General features: G+C 59.0%; 1 protein-coding gene across 1 annotated transcript; it reads left to right on the top strand.

Annotated features, from left to right (window-relative positions):
- Positions 1–3178: 3178 nt before the first annotated feature.
- Positions 3179–24114, top strand: SH2B2 (SH2B adaptor protein 2). Its single transcript, XM_035343235.1, has 10 exons — positions 3179–3281; positions 3927–4052; positions 12019–12906; positions 15967–16068; positions 19481–19572; positions 21703–21797; positions 21974–22144; positions 22266–22459; positions 22579–22750; positions 23143–24114. Exons 3-10 carry the CDS (start codon positions 12046–12048, stop codon positions 23454–23456), a joined length of 2001 nt encoding a protein of 666 aa, XP_035199126.1. The 5' UTR covers positions 3179–3281; positions 3927–4052; positions 12019–12045; the 3' UTR covers positions 23457–24114.
- Positions 24115–24300: the final 186 nt, after the last annotated feature.

Consider the following 24300-nt stretch of genomic DNA (forward strand, 5'->3'; position numbering starts at 1 on the left):
CTCCTGGGGAGGAGACACGAGCCTGCATGTCAAGGACTTCACGTCAAAGTGACCCCAGGGAGAGGCTCCTCCAGCCCCAGGGCCGGGCTGCTGCCGGCTGTTCGCCTTCCCTAACACACCAGAGGACATTTTAAAGCAGTTTCTCCTGCACCAACATCTAGGAAAACAAACAGCTACTTCTCCAGGTTCCTTTCCCCTTCCCTCCCGTCCCAGTGACACCGTCGTGCAGCGAGCCCCTCGCTGATGTCTCGGCGCAGACCTTTGCTGGCCGACCCGCAGCTGTGACAGCCCGTCACCTTCCTGCAGAGAGCCACGGGGCCGGCAGCTCCCACCCACCGGGGTTTGGGGCCGTGCCCAAGCCACGAAACAGCTTCCAAAGCAGCCTGGTGGCAGCTTTTTGGTGATAAAACCCACCAAGCATCGCAGTGCCCCGGAGAAACGCGCACCATGGAGGGGCAGGAAGCCTGGGTGGGATGCTCCGTGCAGCGGCCACAGCTCCTCGGGGATTGCTGAGAAAAGTCGCGGGCGAGGTTAAACTTTCACCCCAGCAATTCTTTTAAATCTCTTCAGGCAAGGCGCAGACCTAAAATTAGCCCTCAGGTCCTTTGGAGGGTTTGGGTTTTTCACTCGGTTTTTCAAGTGATGGACCAGCGACTCTGCAAAATGTGCATGCCCCCGCTCTGAGGCCTGATTGTCTGTTTAATTGTAGCCCTGCCAGGCTCCACAGTGCTGTACTGAAAGCAAGGAGAGGTTTCCAGCCTTGTCCACGTACTTGTAAATACGGGATCACACCCAAAATGAAGCCAGGCTGGTGGGGAACATGTACCCGAGCTGGGGGCCTTGCGCCCCGCCGATGCGCTGAGCCCGTGGGCTGGCAGAAAGCGTGGTGCTTTCCGCGCCCCGCAGCTGCGTAGGACACAATGGCTCTCCCCCCTTGAGGGCAGGTGGTTTAGGTGTTAAAATAGCGCATGTCTGCTCTTGAGCCACGTCTGATAAAAGCAGGCAGGTCGGGCTTTCTGTTTTTCTGGTTGAAGTCCAAGGGGGGCTAAGAGCAGGGTCCCAGAGGCGTGCCCCAGCCTGGGAGCGCACACCGGGGGACACAAGGTGCCCAAACTGGGTGCCAGGAGAAGGCACCCGAAGGATGAGGCTCAGGGGAACATCAGCTTTCAAGAAACCACGGTTCTCCATCCCTGGAGATGGAGATGCCCCGGATGGTCCACGGGGCATCACCGGGCTGCTTCTGTCAGGGCTGCCAGTCCCACGGCGCGCCGCTCGCCGCGCTGCTGGCGATCGATGCCGAGTGCAATGAAACCCTTAATGAAATTTCAGCCTAAGAGACTATTGATTGCGTATTTTCTTTAAAAATGTATATGAATGGGAGAGAGGCTTTTTGGAGGAGAGGCCGGGGAAGGGGGGTGGTGAAGGAAACCACGCAGGGCTGCCAGAGATGCGCGAACGTGGCCGCCCCCGAGCAGCCTGGGCTGGGGAAGGGCTGAGGGCTCCCGTGGGACCCTCACAGCACCCGGGGAGGAAAACGCGACTCCCTGAAGCAGAAGGGTGGGCATTCGCCCAAAATCGTCGCAGAGCCAGCAATGATGAAACCAAGGAGAGAAGTCGCAGGCCCGTGCCCTGGCCGTGCTTTTGCAAATCCCCTTTGCCCCACGTTTGCCGTCGCTGCCTGAAACCCAGAGCAGGAGACGCAGCCGCGGCCCTACAGCCTGCCTCCCTCCGTGGTCGGCATCCCCCGGGCTCCCAGATCTCACCGGGTTTCCCCTTGCAGGGTGAGGGGACGGCAAGGCGGCGTGGTAAAGGCGAGCAATAACAATAACAAAGCACCCCCCTCCCTGCCCCTTGCATAACCGGCATTGTCTTAATCCTACAGGTGCTTTGCAGAAGTAGAAGGGATTTGTTCCTCCTGCAAATCCTTTTTATATTTTTTTGGTGAGTCATCCTTATCCGCCCCGCCGGGGAGGCCCGGAGGCCCCCGCCGTAATGTGACCCCTGACTAAATCACTTAAACCTCCCCGGGCTTCGGTCCCCCCGCGCTGAGAGGCGGATTATGACTGTGTCCTGACCCCCTTGGCAGGGCCGGCGCTCGGCGATGGGCCCTATAAATATGTCAGCAGGGCAGCGAAAGCGAACGCCAGGGGCTTGGCCTGCAAACCTTGACCTGGAGCCGAATCCGGCCGGCACGGCGCCGCCTGGCAAAGCCCAGGGCTGGGCCCGCTGCTGGGGGGCTGGTGTCACCCCGAATCCCCCTCATAAGCGGGGGGAAAAAGAGCTTGGGGTGGCACGGGGGGCACAGATGCTGCCCCTTGTTGGCCCACGGAGGTGTCCTGCCAGGGCCGGGGGGGCTTTGGGGGAGGTTTGGGGGTGTCAAGGGGGGGATCCAGCAGGATGCGGGGTTGGGGTTGTGCTGTGGGATGTGGGGTGCCCTGCGGGATGTGGGGTGGGATGTGGGGTGCCCTGGGGGATACGGGGTGCTCTGAAGGACATGGGGTGTCATGCAGATTGTGGGGTGCCTTGTGGGATGTGGGGTGTCCTCTGGGGTGGAGGGTGGGATGTGGGGGTGCCTTGTGGGACATGGTGTGTCCTCCGGGACATGGGGTACCCTGCAGGATGTGGGGTGCTGTGCGGGATCAGAGAATGGCTTGGGTTGGAAGGGACCTCAAAAATCATCTAGTTCCAACCCCCCCCCCCCCAAAGGTGTAGGGTGTCATGCAGGATGTGGGGTGCCCTGAGGGATGTGGGGTGCCCTGCGGGACGTGGGGTACCCTCTGGGACATGAGGTGCCCTGTGGGATGTACAGTGCCATGTGGAATGTGGGGTGCCCTGTGGGATGTAGGGTGCCCTGGGTGATGTGGGGTGCCCTACGGGATGTGGGGAGGGACGTGGGGTGCCCTGTGGGATGTAGGGTGCCGTGTGGGACGTGGGGTGCCCTGCGGGATATGGGGTGCCCTCTCTAACATAGGGTGCCCTGTCTGATACGGGGCGTCCTTTGGGATGTGGGGTGCTGCCCCGCAGGACACCGGGTGCCCCCCCAGACCCCGGGACCATCCCCCCCCGGCAGGCCCCCCGCTGTTTGGGGGGGGGTTCCCCGGGGGGGGGGGGGCCGGGGGGGGCCCTTTAAAGCGGGGGGAGGAGCGGGGGGGGGGGCGGCGGGGCCGGGCGGGGCGGGGGGGGGCCGGGCAGCGCTGGCCCCGCCGGAGCCGAGCCGGGAGCCGGGGCTGCACCGGGAGCCGGGCCGGGAGCCGGGCCGGGGCCGAGCCGAGCCGGGCCGGGTGAGCGCATCCCTCCGGTACCGGATCCGCGGCTGCGTGGGGCGGCGGGGGCGGCGCCGCTTTCTTGGTTCCCCCCCCCGCCTCCCTTCTCCATCACCATTTCGGGGCGCACCCCCCGGAGGGATCCCCCCCCCCCCCCATTTATCCCCCTCCCTTCCCCGGGTCCCTTCGGGGTGCGGGGTCCTGCGGCGGGGGGAGCCGGGCTGGGGGCTCTCCGGGAGGGCGAAAGTTGCCGGCTGGGGGGGCTGCCGGGGGGGGACGCAGGGTCCTGGGCACGACCCAAGGCGCACGACCCCCTAAGGACGGTCTATTTTTATTTATTTATTTATTTATTAATGGTTATTATTCTGCCCGCGGTGTGCGTGCTGCCTGGATGGATGCTCTGAGGGCACCTGCGGCCCCCCCGGGGCAGCCCCTGCCCAAGGGCACGGCCCCACCGAGCTGCCCCCCCACCGCAGCCCCCCAGGAGCTCCTCAGCACCGTGCTGAGGCCTCGGCTTGGCGAGGGGCTTCCCCTGCAGCCCCCTGCTCCCGCCGAAGCGGCCGCTCGGGCTCATGTGCAACAGCCCCGTGGTTTTGGGGTGACCCCCGGGGAGGTGCTGAGCACCCCCTTCGGGGTTTGACTTCTTCAAACTTTGCCTTCCAGGTCCCTCCGGGCTGCTCCGGTCCCTCGCTGCGCCGTGGGAGCTGGGTGCTTTGAGCGATGAGCCTGCCCTGGGAGAGCCCCGCTGCTGGCACCTCGGGGACCCCCTGAACTGCACCGGGAGAGGAGGTAAAACCTCTCGGCTCCCCCCAAACCCTGCCCTAAATCCATGGGAAGCCAGCAGCTGCCTGCTGCCCACACCGAGCGGATTGCTCAGACCTCCCCGCCGTGGCGGTTGTTATTATTATTATTGGGATGATTATTTGCTTCGCCCTGTTGGGAGGGGGGCGGAGGAGGAGTGCCGTTGCAGTGCCGGGTGTTTTGGGGCCGTGCTCCTAAATCACCCGGGCTGCCCCCAAGGGCCGGGGCCCTCGGCCACCGCGTTGGTGCGTGCGGGTAGCTACGTGGCCAGGAGATGTGCTCGGGTGGGACTGGGAATGCTCCCAGCTCTGCCCCCCTGCATCCCTCGGTGGTGCCGTAATGCTGCGGCGCACCCCAGGGTGGCCATTGGAGAACTTATTTCTAAAAGAAAAAAGAAAAAAGTTGCAGAAACCTCACGGAGGTGCTCCAGGCCATTGGTGCATGTTTGAAATCAGGGTGGTTTTGCCCACTGATGTCTCACTGAGTGCTGTGAGCTGTGCCGTCGGGGTGAATGTGTGCTGGGGGCTGTAGGATAGAGCCTGCCCTGCTCCAGGGAAGTCTTTCAGGATTTGGGTGCTGTCTGCCTCGAGCACGGGGTCCTTGGTAGGTGCAGGGGGGCTGCTCACCTCCTGTTACCCCTTCTGTCTGCTCGTCTTCGCCATCGGGACTGTTCCTTCCTCTCCCGGGCTGGTGGGAACGCACCTCATGCACCCTCGTGGCAGGGTGGCCTTGCCCAATTCTTGTCTCAGCTGTCCCTCTTCCGAGGTAAATCACCGTCTGTGCTCCCTGAGGATGTTGCTGGTTAGAGCCCTTCCTCCTCCTCTTCTTCCTCTTCCCCAGGGTGGGCTGAGAAACCCGATGATGGTTGCACATCTGCTGCTCTTGCTGAATCAGGCTTTTTGGGGCTCCCTGGGGCTACGCTGCCTCCCCTGCTCTCCTCCAGCCCGAAGCCCCCTGAGCCCCACACGAGGCTGTGGGGCAGGAGTGGGGCTGCAAACAGGGCCAGGAGCACCAGGGAGGAAGGGAGGCAGAAGCATCAGGCACAGGCTGGGTGGGAAACGGCCCCTCTGCAGTGGGAACCCCTCCTGTGAGCCTGTGCCCACCGCGCTGCGTGCCTGGGAACATCCCTGCATAGCAAAGCGGGGGGTAAAAAAGGGCTTTTGGGGGCTGAACCCCCAGCCAGAGATCCCAGCTGCGATGTGGTGTCTGGGCATCATCTGGTTGAGGGGCATTTGGGGCCCACTGGAGCTTGTACAAGGAGTTTTGCCCTACGCTCAGCAGTGAGGCAGGGGCTCCGGTAGCGGGGCAGAGTTGAGTTTCCCCGGCTCAGACACCATTAGGCAGCGTTGAACGCCGCCGGCAGGTGGGTACGAGCCAGGGCTGCGTGTGGGGAATTATATCCGCAAAGTAAAAAAGATAATGAGAAAATTTAATACGGGCCTGTGTAACTTTATCCCGTGTTTGTTATGAGCCGTAATTGAAAAACAATCTTGGGGTTTTTCCTCCCTGTCCCTGAAGGGAAGGGGGGGTCCTGATGTGGGCAGGGCTGTGCCACCTCAGGCGTGCTCTGCTGGGTGCCCTGCACCACGGATCTGTGCAGCGTGTGCCCCAAAACCACCCCAGGAGCCCCTTAGTGGCATAGTGATCTGTAGGGCAAGAGGGTTATTTTTTATTTGGTTGGTTTTTCTCCAAGCAGTTTGCGCTAGTTAGGGGAGCTACAGCTGGTTTTGTACAGCAGGGCCTTTCCTTTAAACCCCCTCCATTTCAGGTACGTCAGGGATGTTGAGCGAGCCGTGGTGGCCGACCCAACCATCATCTCATACGTGTGTCCAGCACGGCTCTGCCCTTCGTGCCCCAGGCCCTGTGACAGCCGCTGTGTCGGTGGTTAATGTGTAACGCCTGTGTCGCACCCCGCTGCGAGCGCCAGCCCCAGAGGTGGCCGCACGAATTCGCTTTGACCAGGGTGGGAAGGCGAGAAGGGGAAGGTTTTGTTGTGGGCTGAGGGGCGGAAGGAAATCTAGGCTTAGCGAGGGAAATCTGAGCTTGCTTGGTTGGGGACAGGGCTTCTGACGCTCCTCGCGGGAGGCTCTGCTATTGTGGTGGCTAAAAATAGACTTTGGACTGGTTAATTTTCTGCAGAAAGCTCCCAGGTCGGAGCCCTGGCCAGGTGAGGTGGCACCCAACGAGAGGGAAAGGACGGCAGCTCCTTACCTTCTTCACCAAAAGCTCTATTATTTTCACAAGAAATAGCCCGCCCTTGGTTTGGGGCAACAAAGGGGTGGTTTGGTTGGCTTCCCAAGCCTCTGCTAGGGCAGAGCATCCCGTCGCTGTGCCCTGGGGACCCCCAGGTCCCCCACCACGGTGCGCTAAGCGTCACGGACGATGCTCTGGCCCCACACCCCAGGGACCTACCTGGAAGCACAGGGAGGAGATCGGCTAAGATCCACTGGATCTTTTCTGCTAACTCGTCTTTATTTTCCAGCAGCTGTCAGTGCAGGGGTTGCACGGCGGGGCAGGGTTTGGGAAGCAGGGAAATGGCCCTGCAAGGTGAAGTCGGTCAGAGTAGTGGGAAGTGGAGAACGCGGCGGGTTTGGGGACGGCCGCGACCTACGGGCAGTACGCAGGGTGTCAGTGTCACATCCTCCTCAACGCGTGCTGGGGAGTTTTGAGGGAAGAAGGGGTCACTTCTGGCCCAAAGTCCGCTTTCTCTTCCGAAGATGTCTCTTTCTGAAGAAGCCCTCCCTCGGGGCTGTGGTGGCTCCCACCCCGCACAGCAGTGGAGCGCTGTCCTGTAATCCGTCAGGATTTTGTTCCTCTGGATGCTGAGATGAGAAGCCACCTTCCTTTCTACCCTGAGAAATGGTCATCAACACCTGGTCGGTGCACGGGAAGGGGACAACATGCCCATTCCTTTTGGGGACAGACCGGGCCCATGAGGCTGCCTGGGGTGAGCCACGAGTTTGGCAGCCCCCTAAAGCCCTGGAGCCCGCGAGCTGCGGTGCTTCGTTTGCAGAGGAAAGCTTTGTTAGGGGATTCACAGCTGCTTCCCGTGCTGGTGTCTCAGCTGGAGCAGCCCCTGCTTGGTGCAGCAGAAGACCCAGGAAGGCTTTGCACGCCGGACGAGCCTCTCCGGCTGGCAGGAGGGCCCTCCGGTGGGTCTGGGCAGCGAGTCAACATGTGCATTTAATGGGGGAGTGAATTGAGGAGGGTGGCTTGACCATTAGACTTGAGGCCAGAATGCTGCTCAATTAATATTTCAGTGGGATGGACAGTAAATGAGAGGAACAAAGATTGTTTCCATTTCTCTCCAGTTCCAACAGCCAGTCTGATTAAAGGGCTGTGGAGTATAAATAGTACGCGGAGCCATAAAGAGCACGAAGAGATGACCTGCTCCCATCCCACCACTATTTTATGTATTTAGTTACTTTCCTACGGCTTTCTGTCCCTCAAATCAGCCTCTGCACGTAGTTAGGGCACTGAATTCTCAGCCTGGAGGGCTGGGACCCTTGTGGTGGCAGAGGAAGCCACCAGGAGGAGGTGGCTTGGTCTCCTCAGCCTTCAGGTGCCAGCTGCAGGTGTGGGTCCCCATCTCTGTGCCTGCTGCATCCCCCTTTCTGCTGGGCTTGAATGGTAAATGCAAAGGTGCTGCGTTTGTTTTTCCTCCTATTGATGTCCTAAATGTGCTCGAAGCACCCTGCCACCCCCCATAACAGCCCCTGTTGTGTTTTTTTGTTGTTGTTTCGTTGGCTTTTAGTCGCTTTCTGCAGCACCCCAGGGCCATGCAGGCAGGCTCCAGGCTCCCTGCGGGCTGCCAGGCATGTCCTGCCTGCCGTGCCAGGAGCGTCACCTTCACCGGGGGGGCCCTGCGGGGTGTCACATTGCTCCAGCACCCGCTCGTGACCCGGGGATCTCCCCTGCCCGAACACGTGGGGACGGCTGAGGTCAGCCTCTCTTCTGGGGCGAGCAGGTGCCCGGGTTTCCTCGCGTCCCGGGGTCTGATTGGCATCGATCGCGCTGGAAGCCGAGCAGCGGGACCCTGCCGGCCCCATCCTTCCCTGGGAGCGAGGACCCAGGACCACCACCACATGTGTGCCTCTCCCTGCAGGATGCTCCATCCTCCCCACGCTTCCATCAGCGCGGATCTGCGTGCCTGTGCCCCTGGGAGCGCTCCTGTGCAGGCGGAGATGCAGGCATGCGGGCTTTCATTATTACTATTTTTATTTTTTATTTCCATGCTGGAAACCCCCAGGGAAGTGGAGGACTGCTGGTCGTCCCCTTCGTACTGAAGGGTGTTTATCCTTCAAAAAAATAAAGGGGGGGGGGGGGTACAAATCTGCCTCCTGCAAGCTCAGCTGGACGCAGGTTTTCCTCCCGTGGCCCCAGCCTGGCTGCGCTCCGCGGGGCGGAAGGGAAACATCTCTTTATTAGGGCTGTTTCCTTAAATAAAGCCCTTGGAGCAAGTGCTGGGCTGGCTGCTCTGGCTATCCCATGACCAGTGTTGTGCGTTCGGGTTATTAACACCTCATTAGATGTTAGTTCCTCCCCGCTCCTCTGGTTCAGCAAATCCTGGTGGCTTTGTTGTCACTCCCTGACTCCCACTGCACCGGAGACTTTTTTTTTTTTTTTCCATGGTCTCTTGCACTTCTGCTGACGGCTGAAATTTCATTTCTTCTTGAGGTCAGGAGCTCACTTCGACTTTCAGATCTTTGGGCTTGTGTTCGCCGACACTCGTCCCCACTGCGCAGGGGCCATCGGCGCAGTTTATCGGGAGGGATTGGCGTAGCATCGCTGCCAGCAGCTGGCTCGCACCTGCGATTGCAACCTGGGCTTCCACTTGGCCAGGCCCCAGAAATCCGTATTTATTTCTTTCCCCTCCTTCTAAAACCTTGAATTGTTTTCCCAAGCGACAGCAGCAGCAGCAGGGCACGGTTCTGCCCGGGGAGGCGTTTGGGGACCAGCCAGTGTTAGGTGTTAGGAGGAGCCCGAGGGTGCTGATGTCTTGGCTGCCTCTCTGTGGCCACGCAGCTTCTCTCTGGGGACAAACCTCCTCATTTCCATATTTCTGTGCCTGTCCTGCTGTGTAACCCAAGCCAGGGAAGCGAGACTGTGACTCCTGAGCAGGCAGACATCCCCCACCGAAGGGCTCTGCCTCCTTCCGAGGTGCCTGGCCGCACGCTGCAACTCTTGGTGAGCCGGGCTGGGAGTGAATTGCCCCTGCTGGCCAAAAAGCAGTCGTGGGTTTGCTGCTTATTTTCATCTCGACTTCCACCGCCCTGCCCGGGGATGCTGTCTGTGGCACGAGGAGTTATTTCGAGAAGTGGGGCAGTGCTGTTGGCATAGAGGGGAGCGGAGGCACCAAGATTAAAGGTAAAGCTGCAGAGATAATTGGGAGCCTGCTTCCCGCAGGAATCAGGTGAAGGCGTACGTGCTGGGGAAGGGGGGGGGGGGGATGTTGCTGTGGTCCCACGGGGCCTCCCTGAGCCCCCCGCTGCTCCCAGCCTCACCAGTGGGGTCTCCATGGGGGACTCACAGACCCACTGCATGTGGGGGGTGATAGAGACACCACGCAGGGCCACCAACTTCCCCCCCCCCCTCCTCCTTCGGACCTGCCAGACATCTCTCCTCTAGGCTTCATTTTTATAAATTGGCCTTTTAGAGTCTGTCATCCCCGTGCAGATGAAAGGAAGATGCTGTGATGCCTCTGTGCGCGTGTCTCCCAGCTTGAGGCTTGCTGCAGCGGCTGGGTGGCCAGGCTTTTTGTTTGGGGTTTATCTTTTTTGAAGTGTCTTCTTTTTCTTTCCACCCCCCCCCCCCCCCTTTAATCTCTCTGTTGCATCTTGGCTTCCCATCACTCGTTTGTGGGCAGGCGGGTCCTGCTCTGTCCTGCCTGTCCCTCCTGCTCCATCCTTCCTGGAGGGGGCAATGGGGGGAAGCATTTTCCCTCCTGTGCGTGGTGGGAGAACACCAGCAAAGCCCTGGGGCTTGGTCCGTGGGGTAAAACTGCTCCCTTCTGACAGGTGGGATGAAGTCAGGGGCATCACCAATTGGCATGGGAATTTCTCTTCCTTCCTGAGCCCCTTGCTGCCCTTTGCACCTTTTTGCCCTTCCATTGCTCTTGGTGGTGCCAGCTATTCCCACTTGGGTCAGTAGCAGGAGACCCCCTTCCACCTCCCCAAGCCTGAATATTCCCCATCCCTTGCTTTGTGCTCGGGGAGCTGTGGCTGTGGATGGTAAAGCTGAAGGGCCGTAGCTGCTGCCGGGAGCCGAGCCTTTAAATTCTCTGCCGGGTGATGGATGGGTAAGTGAGAATTGCATTTGCTGGCCTGGTAACAAACAGCTTCACATTTTCTGCTGCTTTCCCGCTGTCTCTTGGGGAAATTCAGCCTCGTTGTAAACTGTGGGGACGGGGCTTTCCCTGCTCCGGGCTGGGTTGCGGTGAGCGGGGCCAGCTCAGCGCAGGGCAGAGAAGCACCCAGGGAAAGCTGTGAGGCCCTTATGAGACGGCTGGGAAGCCAAGCTCCCCCGCAGCTGGCTCTTGCCAGCAGCTTGGGGTTTCCCTTCTCACTGAGGGCTTTTATTGCCTGTGTTTAACAAGGGAATTGGGTCTGTCTTGTTGTGTTGTTCTGGTTACTCCGCTGCCTGGGCCTCCCTTGGCTGTGGTGGTTTCCTGCGAAAACCCTTTGGGGAGCTCCGGGTCCAGCCAAGCACTGGGATCCCCTGCTTCAGGGCTGGTGAGCCAAAGAGGGATTAAAAAAAATATATAAATGCACACATATATTTTTAACTTTCTCTCTTCTGGGGCAGTTTACCTGACCGGTAATGAAGTATTGGCTGTGCAAGCTGATGGTTAGTTACTGTGCCTGATTTATTAGCAGCAGAAATCGCTCACCAGCAAAAGATTTTGTGAGCGGAGAGCAGCCAAATGAGGGGGCTGTCCTGTTTTTCCAGAAGCCCTGCCATGTCCCCAGGCCGGTGAGTGCCAGGCAGGAGGGGCTGCAGCGGGCAGGGGTCCAGAGCAGAGCATTCCCTTCGTGCTGTTGAGGTGAAACTGCCCTCGAGGGGAAAAGGATGCTTCTCTGGACACACGGGTGGCATGCGGCTGAGCGGTGGTTGAGTAAGTCATGGGGCAAGGCTCGCTGTCACCGGCAGGCACAAGCAGTCTCAGTGCTGGGAAATGACATTTTAGATGCGAGCACTGCAGGAACCTCCCCTGGCAGGGGGTCCAAGCCTCACAAAATTAGGCAGAGGTTTGGGAAATGCATCGTAAGCAAAAAGACAAGAGACGTGTGAGTCCTGCAGAGGCTGGGTGAGGTCAGGTACCTCTCCTGTGGGCATGAGGTCTGGTCTTCACCTCCCTGCAGCTCCTGGTGGCTCCTGGGTCTGCTGCTTTGGCTTTTTTCCCCTTTACCTTACCAGCTCCCTGGTCTCTGGGGTTATCCATTAAAGCCATGGGGTCTGATGGGCAGTGGGGAGGGCGCAGGGCCCCTGCTCGCCTTCGTCTGACAAGGATGTGACCGGACTGAGGTGCTCAGCAAACCTCATGTGCCAAATTTCTTCTGTGGGTAGAAATGTGGACAGAGCTGGAGCGGCTGCTGGGGACCGTGGCAGAGGATGTGCTGCTACGGGCCCGCGGTGCCCAGGCCACGCGTGTGGCAGCGTCAGTCCTGGAGGCGAATCCCCCCGGGCTGCTCCGGTCAGGGACTCCTTAGTGGTTTTATGAGAAATCGATAACACTTTTGCACGGTCATAATCGTAAAATAAGTACGATTTATGGCTGCTGCCAGGGCCAAGTTTTTTTTCCAGCGAGGCGGAGGGAGGGGAAACGGCACAAAAATGCTTTCCCACTGTGTTTCCCTTCGCATCCCACTTTGTGCCAGGGCTGCGGACCCGCTCTGGCAGCGTTGGCGGCCGGGATCACGGACCACCGAGCTCACCCTGTCCCCTTGCCCCGCAGCCCGCCGGCAGGTGGAATGGGGCAGCCATGAACGGCGATGCCCTGTGCCAGGAGCCCTCCTCCCCGCTCCCCGACTGGCGCGAGTTCTGCGAGCTGCACGCCCAGGCGGCCGCCGTCGACTTCGCCCAGAAGTTCTGCCAGTTCCTGAGGGAGAACCCCCACTACGACACCCCCGGCGCCGAGGCCTCCTTCTCGCACCACTTCGCTGCCAACTTCTTGGATATCTTCAGCCTGGAGGTCAGCCGGGTCTTCGTCTCTGACTCGCCCACCAAGTACAACATCGTGCCCTTCGTGGGGCTGCAGAACTGCCACGTGCCCTACGGGCGTGAGGTGGCCCAGCGGAAGGAGGAGACCTCCACCGAGTCCCTGGACAGCATGGAGGCCCCGCTGGGCGCCGGCCGCTACCTCAGCCCGGCGCAGCAGGCCCAGGCGCGCAAGGTGTCCTCCTACGGCCAGTCCCGCAGCTCGGAGGATGTCTCCGTCCATGCCGCCGCCAAGCCCAAGTTCAAGAAGGGCTTCTCCTTGAGGAACATGAGCTTGTGCGTGGTGGACGGCATGAAGGAGATGTGGCACCGCAGGTCTTCTCCGGAGCCGGGTGCCGAGGCCGCGCCGGGCGGCAGGAGGGCCGAGAGGGAGCCGTGGGCAGCCGGGGGCAAGGAGCCCGGTGACCCGCGGGAGAAGTGGACACACAAACTGCGGCTCTCCAAGGCTCAGTCCTCCAAGGTGGAGCTGGTGGACATCCAGCGGGAGGGGACGCTGCGCTACATGGTGGCCGACGACACGAACTGTGTGGGGAGCTCGCAGTGGCAGAAGTGCCGCCTTCTGCTCCGCAAGGCGGTGAAGGTGGAGGGGGAGAGGTTCCTGCTCGAGTTCTACGTCCCTCCGAAGGTAAGTCCTGGCTCGTCTCCCCTGCCGTCCTGGTGAGCACTGGGGTGAAATTCAAGCAGCTGGGCTTTGCGTTGTTACTTTTAATTTCCACTGCAGAGCTGGGATGGAATCCAGCTCTGCTCCAGCGGGAGGTTTGGTGCCGGGAGGCTGAGGTGTGGGTGCGTGGGGCAAGGCGGTCGAGTCCCATCCACAAACTGCTCACCAGCTCTCAGCCCACAGCCCTCAGGGGAGATGCTGGAGGCCGTGCCTGTCCCTCAGCCCCAGATATTGGTGATCGTAGTGCAGAAGCTCATTGCCACACTGAGATGAAATACGTCCAGGACACCAGGAGATTTTTCTCTTCCGAGCACATTACAGAGTGCTCCTTGTGTCACCAAGCAACCCCACGCTTGGTCGCGGCACTCGTTAGTTTCAAATTAATAATTCACGGGGAATAATGTTGCATCCAGCACAGCTTTCTGGTGGTGGGGGCAGAAGCCCTGGGGCTGGAGCACCACCGCTGCCCGTGGGCTTTACAGCGCTCCTCACCGACAGCCCCAGCTATTTGCCCGGCTGTGCAGGGGAACGCTGCTTGTTATCAGTACCAGTACCCACGCTGTCGCTTTTCCTTGCCTGTCTCTTTTCTGCGTCTGTAATACCAGTGAAAGCCTCAGAAAGAGGAGCTACTTTTCACTGTGGCACACCCCTCCTAGAGAGCATCATCCCCTTTGCACCAGGTACAGGGTAATATTGCCCCTCTTTTCCTGGGGCAGAGAGGAGAGCAGTTCTCTCAAGAAATGCAGAGGGCATGCATGGGGTCCACCTTCAGTCCCTCCTCGCTGCAGGACCCCTGTTCCTCCTGGAAGGAGCAGAAGGTGCATTGTGCTGCCAAACCCCCACCTGCACTGACTGCGCCTCATCTGCGCTGTGCGTGCTCATCTTTGACAAGCACGGGGCAAATAATAAGGCCATTCCCAGAGGTTTTACTAGTTGCACAGTTTAGAACAGAAATCTCAGGTTACTTAAACGCTTGGGGAAGAAAAACCTCATTTGCAAGATTTTCTCCAGGACTTTTCTGCTTGTGTTTGGGTCCCTTGCAGCGAAGCTGGGCCAGCAGAAGCCCTTGCACAGGGCTGCAGCTCTGCTGGGAGCGGCTGGGAGCCCGATGAGCTCGATCTCTGCACCCCTGACGACTCTGGTATGATCCATACAGGAGCCACAGGGATGGCAGGAGAGTTCATATTTTTAAAAAGCACCTTCTATTTTTCTGAGGACAAAATGAACCATGGCACTGTTGGTATTGGTCTGTGCCTTTTTTTTTTCCTGCTTTCCTAAGCTTCACACCTCTCCTGATAAAATATAAACTGAGTTTGAACTCAAGTGTATCCCTTCAGAAAGGCTCTGAGCTGCTGTGCACAGTGCATGTCCGTGGGCTTGGGGACTTCCTCAGCCAATGGAATTCCCAAAATTTGGGAAGCCCTCAGAGAGCGTGGGCTGCAGCGCTGCGTCGAGGTGGTACTAAACTCAGGTTAAAATGGAACAATTTCTGCTCTTAAAATGTTTAGGAGAATGCTCCTAGAGGGATTTTTTTTTAGTGCATCTTCATTTGGCTCTAAAAAAAAAATCAATTTCCAAATGATTTCATGACAACTTTTATGGAAATAGTCTGCTCTTCTGTTGTAATTACACCTCTCTGTCTTTGGTTTGCGTTTCATCTCCCCTCATCCCATCTTGTATTCCATCTGGTGTGTTCCAGCTGCAAACGTGGCATCGAGCTGGCACAGCTGGAAGAAAACTGCTTTTTGCTTTGGGAGCTCCCAGCTTTGGTTTTGCGTAGGCCCTACAAAAACTACGGTCGTGTTTTCAAATCTCCTTAGCGAGCTCTTCTTCTTAACCGCTGCTTCGACAGGAAGCGATAAGCCAAGTTAGATGTTTGTGCTGACATGCAGCAGTCGTTTTAAGCATCCTGAGGTTTTGAGGGGAAAATAGATGTAGGGAGATGTCCCCAGAATGTCCCCACAGCCATTAATAATGCTGCCCATGGGCACCCCAAGCTGCTGCAGGAAGACCCTCCTGGAGCAGACCCTCCTCTGGTTCACTGATGAATTAACACTGTGGTTTTTTTTTCCTTTCTTCAGCAGCTGCATCCCCTTTTCTCACCTTCTATGGTAGAAAAAAGATGGAAAACTTCAGCAGGGCTGAGCCATGTGCAGTCCAGGATGCCTGCAGAGGCAGCGCAGGGGGCTGGGCTGGTGGAAATGAAACGTCCCAGAGGGGAAAGGACAGTTTCTGTTCTCATGCTTGGATTATTATCTTTTTTATTTTTTCCCCTAACTGAAAAAAAAAAAAAAGCCACTGAACCCATCATGAACCCATCATTGGTAACCTGCAGCCTGGTGCACATCACCAGCCTCGTCTGAGTGCTCCAAACCCTGGAGCCACGATGCTAAGCATCCCGGAGGGGACCGGCCCTGGGAGCATCTCCCTGTACTCCTTTGGGCTGGTTTGCTGTAATTTAAGCAAATATCTGGGGAATCTGGTGCTCTGCAGAGACTTCAAGTGGGAGGCAGCGGGTCCTGCCCCCACACAGAGGCTCCGGCGGGTGCCGGGGGAAATTCTTTTTTTTTTTTTTTTTTTTTTTCCTTTATTTTAATGTAATTAAAATTCCCTGCACAGCTCTGGCTGCCGCACTGTAACTCCTGGGCTGGGTAAACGGGTCGCCCGTCCGCGTTGCTGCATGGCCCTCAGGTAGGGGAAGGTGTAAAAGGAGAGAAATAAGTGGGCTTGGCAGAGCTGGAACAAGGAAGGTTTGGCAGATAAATGCGCTAACCTCCCCATCTTCCACCGGGCCTTCTCTTGGTTTAATTAAAAGTGCTTGGAGTTAGCAGGCACAAGAGGGAAATCAATGCTTTTTTTTTTTTCCACCCCCCGTAATAACCGTGCGGCTGAGCCGCGATCCTGCCTTGCTGAGAGCCACACCGTGCTGTCCCCCGGGACAGTTTGATTAGATTGAGCGACTTTTTATTTATTTATTTATTTTTAATTTATTTATCGACTTCTCTTTATTTTCTCTTTTCCTAGGCTTCCAAGCCCAAGGTGAGCATCCCGCTGTCAGCCATCATCGAGGTGCGGACCACCATGCCTCTGGAGATGCCCGACAAGGACAACACCTTCGTCCTGAAGGTGAGGGCAGGGTGGCAGCAGTGCAATCCAGCCCTGCTGCAGGGATGCTCCGACCCTGGGGACGTTGCCTTGGATTTGGAGCTGAAGCACCAACAGTGCTGATGCTCCCCACGGGGTCCCTGCCTCCCCTCCTCTGGCTGTGCTTCCCTTTGGGGCTCCCAGAATGATGCAACGTCCACCTGATGCCCGGGTAGCTGGGGATCGGGCTGGTTGCCTGGCTTTCACCGTGGGGTTTTGCATCTCCTTGTCACCAGGACAAGGTTAAATTAGTGTCTAGAGACAATTTGCAAGGGTTACAAGCGGAGAGACAAAGTCTGTCTCCAGCTAGAGATCTCGAAGAAAGTGTTTTCCATACAATCCAATTAATTAAGGTCATGCTCCCAGCAACCTTTAGTGGCAAATCCTGGGCTCAAGCAGGAGCGCTGGGAAGTTCCTGTGGGGCTGGGTGGCAGCAGGGACCTTCCCGCTGTGTGCTGCAGGCTCTGGCTCAGGGCACGCTGTGCCGATGCCCTGACGGTGGTGGTGGTGATGTTTCTCCCTGTCTGATGAGGCTGTGCCTCCCTGCTCACACTAATGGTCTTGCACTCTTCGTCAGAGCTGCGTAACAGCAACGTTTGGAGGGGCTCCGTGTCCCACCCCTGCTAAAAGCCACCTATCTCCCCGGTGCTTCTGCCTGAAAGCACGTGGCAAAGGCAGAGCGGAGAGGCCAGGCTTCACGGCTGGGTGACCCTGCTCACCAGCTGAGAGAACTGTGAACGCAGAGGGGGGAAACTGCTGTGATTACAGCTGCTCTTTGTCTTCAGCCTGGTGTTGTGAGAGCCCCTGCACCTCGCAGCCCACCTCGCCCCGGTGCTCGCGGGCTTCTTGCTGTTAACCTCAGCCTTGGCTGCGGTCTGTGTCCACCATGGCTGTTGTCTTCTGTGCTTGAAAACCAACCTCACACGTCTTTTCCTCTCCGGACTGAGCAGCCCGTGCTCCTCCCCACGTTCCTTTTGGGCTCCAGAGCGAGCGTGTCCCGAAGTGAAGGCGGTGCCGTGGCCAGGAGTGGGTGGGAAGGATTGCTTCTCCTTTCTTCTTCCTCTTTATCCAGCCCAAGTACATCCAGTCACTGTCTTCATACCCTAACGATGATGCTGACTCACAGGCAGCTTGTGAGCTGCCGTAACCCCGCTGTGCTTTTTGCAGAACCTCTCCACAGTTGCGGTTCCTCAGGCAAGGTGCCCATGGTGTCAGCGCGGGCCTGGAGCTCACCATGCCCTTGAGGTGGAGCCTGGCCTGGGCGTTTTCCTTCAAAGCCTATTTCTCAGCCTCGAGAAGTTCATTTGAATTCTTGCCTCATCCCCCAAAACGCTTGCAACGCGGTGTCAGCCGTGAATGGATCAGGCATCCTCTCCTTGCTTTTGTCCTCACTGCTGAACGACAGCACGCATGGGACAGCATCCCTGATGCCAAGGAGCTCAGCAACTCCTCGATGCGGACCATTAGCCAGCAGCAGCTGGCTTCCAGGTCCCTTTACAAGTCTCATCTCAACCCCGTTCCCCTGCCCTGCGTGCTGCAGTGTTACGTACGGTAGCACCAGGCGCGCTGCTGAAGCCGAGGTGGCACCGATCGCTGCTCCCATCCCTCGCTCTGGGGCTGTGGCAGAGCGCAACCAGATCACCGTGGCCCCACTGGGGCTTTGCAGGTCCCCACTGGCAGGGTTTTGGCGATGGGGGGCTCTAGGTGCTTTGAGGAGGGCTTTGGGGCCGGGTGTGCTGCCCTTCCACCCTACTGCCACAGCTCTACCCTTGCTTCAGCCTTTTCTGTAGTTACCCCCAGCCCGAAACCATTGCATTTACCAGGTACCCTCTAACCTGCTCCTGCCCCGTTCTGGCCCGAGCGCTTACCCTGCCGCGGGGTTAATTGATTGCAATCGATCCCTTTAATGAGGCGTGGCACCAGGCACCTCATTACCCCCGGGGGCTTGCTCAGCATCATCTGCTGCCCCGCTGATCCGCCCTCCCTCTCACAGCTATGGACACAGGGAGCTTTTCCCCTGTTCCTGACATCCTCGATTGCTTGTAGCTCACTTTCTGCCCTGGCCCTTCTCATGGGACCATGTTCCCGCTGCTCTTTTGCATTCCTCCCTTGCAGGCTGGATTCACAGAGGGGTGGAGCACCCCTCAATGCCAGGGTACGGATTAGGTGGGCAAGGTGGGGATTTTCCTCCCTATGGGGCTGGTGTGGAGCCACATCTTGACCTTCCCAGGCAACGTGCCATGCTCTGGCAGGTCTCTGTGGGTGGAAAAGCCCCTGCTTTTTGCACAGAGGCTGTGTGGGAATCAGTCCTGCCAAATCACCTAAAAACTGACAGTCGGCGTGTCCTCGCCACGCGTCAGACACCCGGCACACGCATTTTTTCCATTGCACAAGCGGGTGCTTGCAAAATACCCGAGCCCTGCACGTGCTTTGTTCTGCGTGAAGGAGCACCGTGGTCTCCCAAGCCAGCTCCGTGCCTTCCCCTCCGAAAGCCTGGTTAAATAAAACGGGGGGGCTCTGCTGCTCCCCTGTACCCGCTGCGTGGCACGAGAGCCGATCGCTGCTCGCCGCGGCACCGGGCGCTGCTCCTGCACGCCCTGTTTATTTTCAGGACAGTGATTCAGTTGTATGCAATTAATTTAATTTGCTCAAAGGCTGTCTCGGCTGGCAACGCCATACCCTCCCGGAGTCAGGGCTGCCTCGGGGACACGCTGTAGAAGGGGTCCGGGAGGGATGGTGGGGGGAAACGGCTGGAGGCAGGCAGCACCCCTCCGGGTGCTCCAAGTGCTCCGTCCTCCCCAGCCCCGGAGCAGCCCAGCTCCTTTGGGCTTGCAGGTTTTGCATCCTGGTTTTATTATTTATTTTTTTTTCCTGTTAAAGGGCTGTGGGGGGTCTGTTTCTTTCTCTCTGATGCAGTCATAAATTTGAAACCTCATGGACCAGCAGGCAAAGAAAACGAGGAGAGGTTTAAACTCCTGGTTTTAGGGGTCTGGTAGGATTTCAGGGCAGTGGGAGAGGGCAGCACGGCCTCTGACATGCCACCTGTGCAGAGCTGGTTTCTGGGGGATGCTGCAGTTGAGGGAATGCTGTCTGCCCTCAGCTGTGCTGGTGCATGGTGCCATGCAGCCCTGGTGCTGCCAGCCAGGTGCTTACACCCAGGTTTCACCACACAGGCTGTAAAAACCTTGTTTTCAGCATTTGCTGAAAAACAGGTGATTTGTTTTCCTCTGAGCCTCAGTTTTGGTCAGGGATCACCCCCAGGCACATCAAAGCATCCCTGGGGTCACCTCTCAACACCCCTGTGCTGGGATGGGAACATGCAGCTATCGTGGGGGGCAGCAGACGGGTGGCAGGACCCCGGACGTGGCCTGACGCTGTCCTGTCTCGCCTCCAGGTGGAGAACGGTGCCGAGTACATCCTGGAGACCATCGATTCCCTGCAGAAGCACTCCTGGGTGGCAGATATCCAGGACTGCATCGACCCCGGGTAAGGCTCATGGGGCATGGTCGGGTTTCCCCTCCAAACCACAGCCTCCATCCTCTTCAGTCGGTCAGGGCATGACCTGGGCAAGGTTCCTGCACTGCTGCCCTTCACATCTGTGTCCCTCAGGTCCAGGGGTCCCAGTGCCTCCAGGAGGTCTCTGCTATAATGTGCTTGTTTAAAGGAAACTCATCTTGTTCCAGCAAGTGAAAAGCTCCTCTGAGCAGCCCAGAGAGGGCAGAGGGCATGCCTTTGGGACTGGTGGTCAGCCCTTGCAGACCACTAGGGTGGAAGAGACCCCAGCTGATGCAATTGTTGCTGCTCAGCTTATTACAGAAAGTCTGACTCGTTTTGGCAGAAATCTGGAGGCAAAGTTAGCAGCCGTTGTGTGTCAGAGGTGCAGCCTTGCAGCGCGCCGGCCGCTTGCTAACCCCTTCCTGCTCCAATCACCTCAACTAGCCAAGGCAGGTGATCCGGGGATGCTCCTTACACCCACCCTCCAAAGCTTTCGTACCATCTCGGAGCTATTTCCCATGCTTTTTTTCCAGTCCAGCACCCATGCTATATTCAGTGGTCTGCTGGCACGCTCTCCCGCAGCCCCCGGGCACACCTCACCGCTACCCTTCTTGGCACGATTTCGGCAAAAGGGGGGGATGCCCAAGCTCGCAGAGGTGAAAGCCTCGAGCAAAACTGGGACAGGGACTCGGGGAGGCTCCCTGCTGCCCCCCTGTGCCACCTTCCCCCGGGGAGAGGCTGTCCACAGGGCTGTGTCTCAGTCAGGATGCACCGTGCCCTCCTGCTGCTTTTTTAATACATAATTGACGAAGCAACACCGAGGCTGGGCTGCTGAAGGAGGTGAGGCAGGAAAAAAATGGCCTGGCAGTTGAGGAAGGGCTGTTTTTTCTCAAAATGGGTGTTACAGTGCTGGTTCTCCAGCCCCTCGCTCTGCCTCCGGCAGCCTCGCGGCGTTCGGTGTTTGCCTAGCACCCAGCACAGCCCCGTGCTGGCCTCCGGACACGACCGACCGTAGAGCAAATAATAATGAACTCTACAGCAAATAATAATGAGCTGCTTAATACACTGACACACGTGCTCCATGCCAAGAATGAATTTTCATTCAGCTCCTGCACGCGGTGCTCAGTCCTCCTGCCAAGGATCCGCGCTGAAACCTCTGCGTAAGCGCCCTGGTGACGGGTTTTCTGCAGAGCTCTGTTGGTTTTGGTTTCCTTCCCCCCTTCTTTTTTTTTTTTTTTTTTTTTTCTAAGTGGCTGCAGTTGAATGACTCCCAGTGGCTGATTCACTTACTGGCCACTAAATAATTCAGCAGCTCCCTCGTGAGCCGTTACCGCTAACGCAGCCGCTTCCTGGCTGTCTGCACGCACGTGGCCGCTGTTAAGCAAGAGCACCCGAGTGCCACGAGAGGCTCCAGGCTCTCGCCGGCGGCCCGGCTAAAAATAGGCTGTGAGCAAGCAGGGAGTTTGTGCAAGAAGGATGCTGAAGTGCATTGGCAGGGGGGCAGCTGGGGATGTGAGCTGCGTGGGCTGCACCGGGGTGGATGCCCCTCTGGTCTGCAGGACCTTCTGGTTTTTGGGGTGCAGCTCCCGGGGGTCAGATTGAACGGCCCCTTTCAGGGTGGGGGTGAAAGCGAAACTGCCTCTGGGTGGAAGTCGGTGATGGGAGCGTGCGTATGGCTTGCGTGCAAAGCATGTGAGCAAAAGCTCTGGAAGTCACAGTACGAGACGAGTCCAAGCCGATGGGATTGCAGCACAGCTCTGCAGCTGGGACCAACCAGCACGACCCAGGTAGCGAGGGCTTTTCAAGGGCTCGTACCCACATGCCAGTTTCTCACCCCAAAAAGTCACCTTGTTTTGATGGTGATGCTTGAAGCAGGCCTTGGTGCTCACCGTGCCTGCTCCTGGCACACCGTGGCTCTGCTGGCTGCTCTCCCTCCGAGTGCTGCAGGTGCCTCGGTGCTCCGGGAGGAAGCGGTGAGCAGCGGGATGTTCTCTGCAGGCTTGGGCCAGAGCTGGCATTTCACTGGGGTGGTGCTGGTTGGATAATAAAGCCCCTGCTGCCTGCGAGGGGTGATGCTGTGCGTGTCTGCGTGTGATCACCTGCTCCGTCCTCTCCCCCCAGGGACAGCGGGGACGACATCGAGCTGGCCTCCTGCGCGCAGGGAGCCTGCCTGCCGGGCAGGGCGTCCTCCTGCAGCTGCGAGTTTCTGGCTGACGGTGAGAAATTCCGCTGGGGAGGGCGGGGGGGTCTCCTGGTGCCAGCTCTGCTTTTGGGGGTCTGGATCCTGCCGGGGACAAAGGCAGGGAGCCTGAAGCGAGTGCTCAGGTCTTTGCTCTTGCCCCGCTGCGGGGATATGCCCACCCTTGTTGAAGACACCAACGTTGCCTTCCAGATGTGCACAGGCCACCAGACAGATGCGCCCTACCTGGTGCTCACAACGCTGCTGCCACCTCCGTGTCCGCGCCCCACAGCAGGGGCAGGGACTCCCTGGGGGAGCTGCTGGCCCACGTCCCGCTGGAGAGCTTCCTGCAGACACTGGAATCGCCCCCCACCACCGGCACAGGTAGGTGGGCAGGGCGGGGGTGCAGGATGCAGCCCCATCGCCTCGCCCTTGGGGTGCACGGGGTTGGGAGAGGGCAATTTTTTTTGGGTGTTCCCTAAAATCCAACAATGCTTGCGGCCAGGGGAGGACAGCGAGGCGGAGGCAGAGGTCAACCTCTCCGACTTCCCCTGGTTCCATGGGACTCTCTCGCGGATCAAGGCGGCTCAGCTGGTGCTGCTCGGCGGTGCCAGGAGCCACGGCTTGTTCGTCATCCGGCAGAGCGAGACACGGCCCGGGGAGTACGTGCTGACCTTCAACTTCCAGGGGAAAGCGAAGGTGGGTGCCGCCTGCTTCGCGAGCAATCCTCGGCTGGTGGAGGGGGCTCCTCGTGAGCGTGAAGGAGGCTGGGGCTGCCTGGCCACCTCCCGGCTCACCCCCTGCCCCTGCCCTCGCAGCACCTCCGCCTATCGCTGAACGAGAGCGGGCAGTGCCACGTGCAGCACCTCTGGTTCCAGACCATCTTCGACATGCTGCGCCACTTCCACACGCACCCCATCCCGCTCGAGTCAGGCGGCGCGGCCGACATCACGCTCCGCAGCTACGTGGTGGCCCAGAGCCCGCTGCCCGGTAGGTCCCGGGGCCGTGCCAGGAGGGCTGGTGGGGTGGATTTGGGCTGGGACCTTGCACCAACCCAAAATGGAACGGGTTTTCCCCACTGACAACGGTGTGCCCGTGTTGGAGGGTTGGTCCCATGCTGGTCTGTGAAGAAGGGTGCGTGTGGCTCTGGAGATGCACCAGGACGGGCGTTATCCCATCTTGGATGGGAGGAGAACCACAGCAAGCCACGTTGGGGTGGCCTGTGTGTCCTTTGGTGTGGAGCAGGAGAGGATCAGAGGCTGTGTGCCTTGCTGGGGCATGCAGAAAGTGGGCGAGGAGGGTCGGTGGGCACAGGGTGAAGGATAGGGTGGGCACAGGAAGGAGCCAGCCTCCGAGGAATCAAGCTCCCATCTCCCTTGCAGATGCCGGCCCCCCGCCAGCCCTCGTGCCGCAGCCACCGGGCTGCCGAGCCGACCTGCCACCCCCGCACTACTTCTGCAGCACAGCGCCCGCCGCCCCGCCGGCCCCACCACCCACCGAGGGGGTGGCCACGGCCCCCGCCGTCCCTGTCCCCGCACCCTACCACCGCCTGGAGGGTGCCCTGGGCCCCCGGAGCCGCAGCGACAGCGCCGAGCGCCGGCCAGAGCCCCCAGCCGCCGGCGCCGAGGACTACCACGATGCCGACGGTGCCCGCAGCCGGACCCGGGCAGTGGAGAACCAATATTCCTTCTACTGAGCCCCCCGAGGGCAGGATGGCAGGGGGGCACAGGTCACCCACACCTCGCCACCACACCAGCCTCGCTGCCACCACCGCCACCTCCTGCCACCACCAGCACCGTGGCCAGAACCTCCTTCTTGCTCGCTGCCGCTTTCCGGAGCCGTGTGAGCGGCGGGCGATGTCCCGGCCAGTCCCAGCCCCGAGGCTGGGGTGGCGCTGGGGGGTTTGGGAGGCTGAAAGCATCAGTGCCATTTCGGAGCTTGCAGCGTTTTCCCTTTCCCTCCGGACCAAGAGCTCTCCTGGGACCGAGTCAGCATGGGGCTCGGGCGTTTTGGGATGATTGTGGGGACGGCAGGTGCCCCCCAGGGGCTGATCTCGCACGTGCCCATCTGTGCGCATCCCAGGGGCATGCGTTTCATTTGCTCTGCCAGGAGAAGGCATTTTTCACAGCCGAAGGTCTCATTGGAGGAAGGTTTTTCCTGCTGTCCTGCCACTTCTGTTCCTTTGTCCTTTCTCTCCTTGTAGCTGGAGACTCCCTGAATAACCCCTTTCTTCCTCCCTCTCTTCCTTGGCTTTTGAAACCTTGGCTGCCTGCAAGGGCATCAGCTCAGCCTGCTGCCTCCTTTCTGCTGCAGCTAGGCAATCATTTCCAGTGCTCAAGGCAAACCTTGAAAAACACAACAACATCCCCCTTGCCTCGGCTGTTAGTCAGCGGGGATGTCTCGGGGGGTTCAGGCAGAGGCCAGGCAGTCTCACCTCCACGAGAGCTCACCTGGACTCCCCGGGAGCGAGAACACTACAGACCTTCAGTAGATGCTATTGAAGATTTCTATTTTCATTTTTTCTTATAGAAATTGAAATG

The sequence above is a fragment of the Oxyura jamaicensis genome, chromosome 19 (assembly GCF_011077185.1).
Source record: "Oxyura jamaicensis isolate SHBP4307 breed ruddy duck chromosome 19, BPBGC_Ojam_1.0, whole genome shotgun sequence".
In the NCBI taxonomy this organism is placed as follows: domain Eukaryota; kingdom Metazoa; phylum Chordata; class Aves; order Anseriformes; family Anatidae; genus Oxyura; species Oxyura jamaicensis.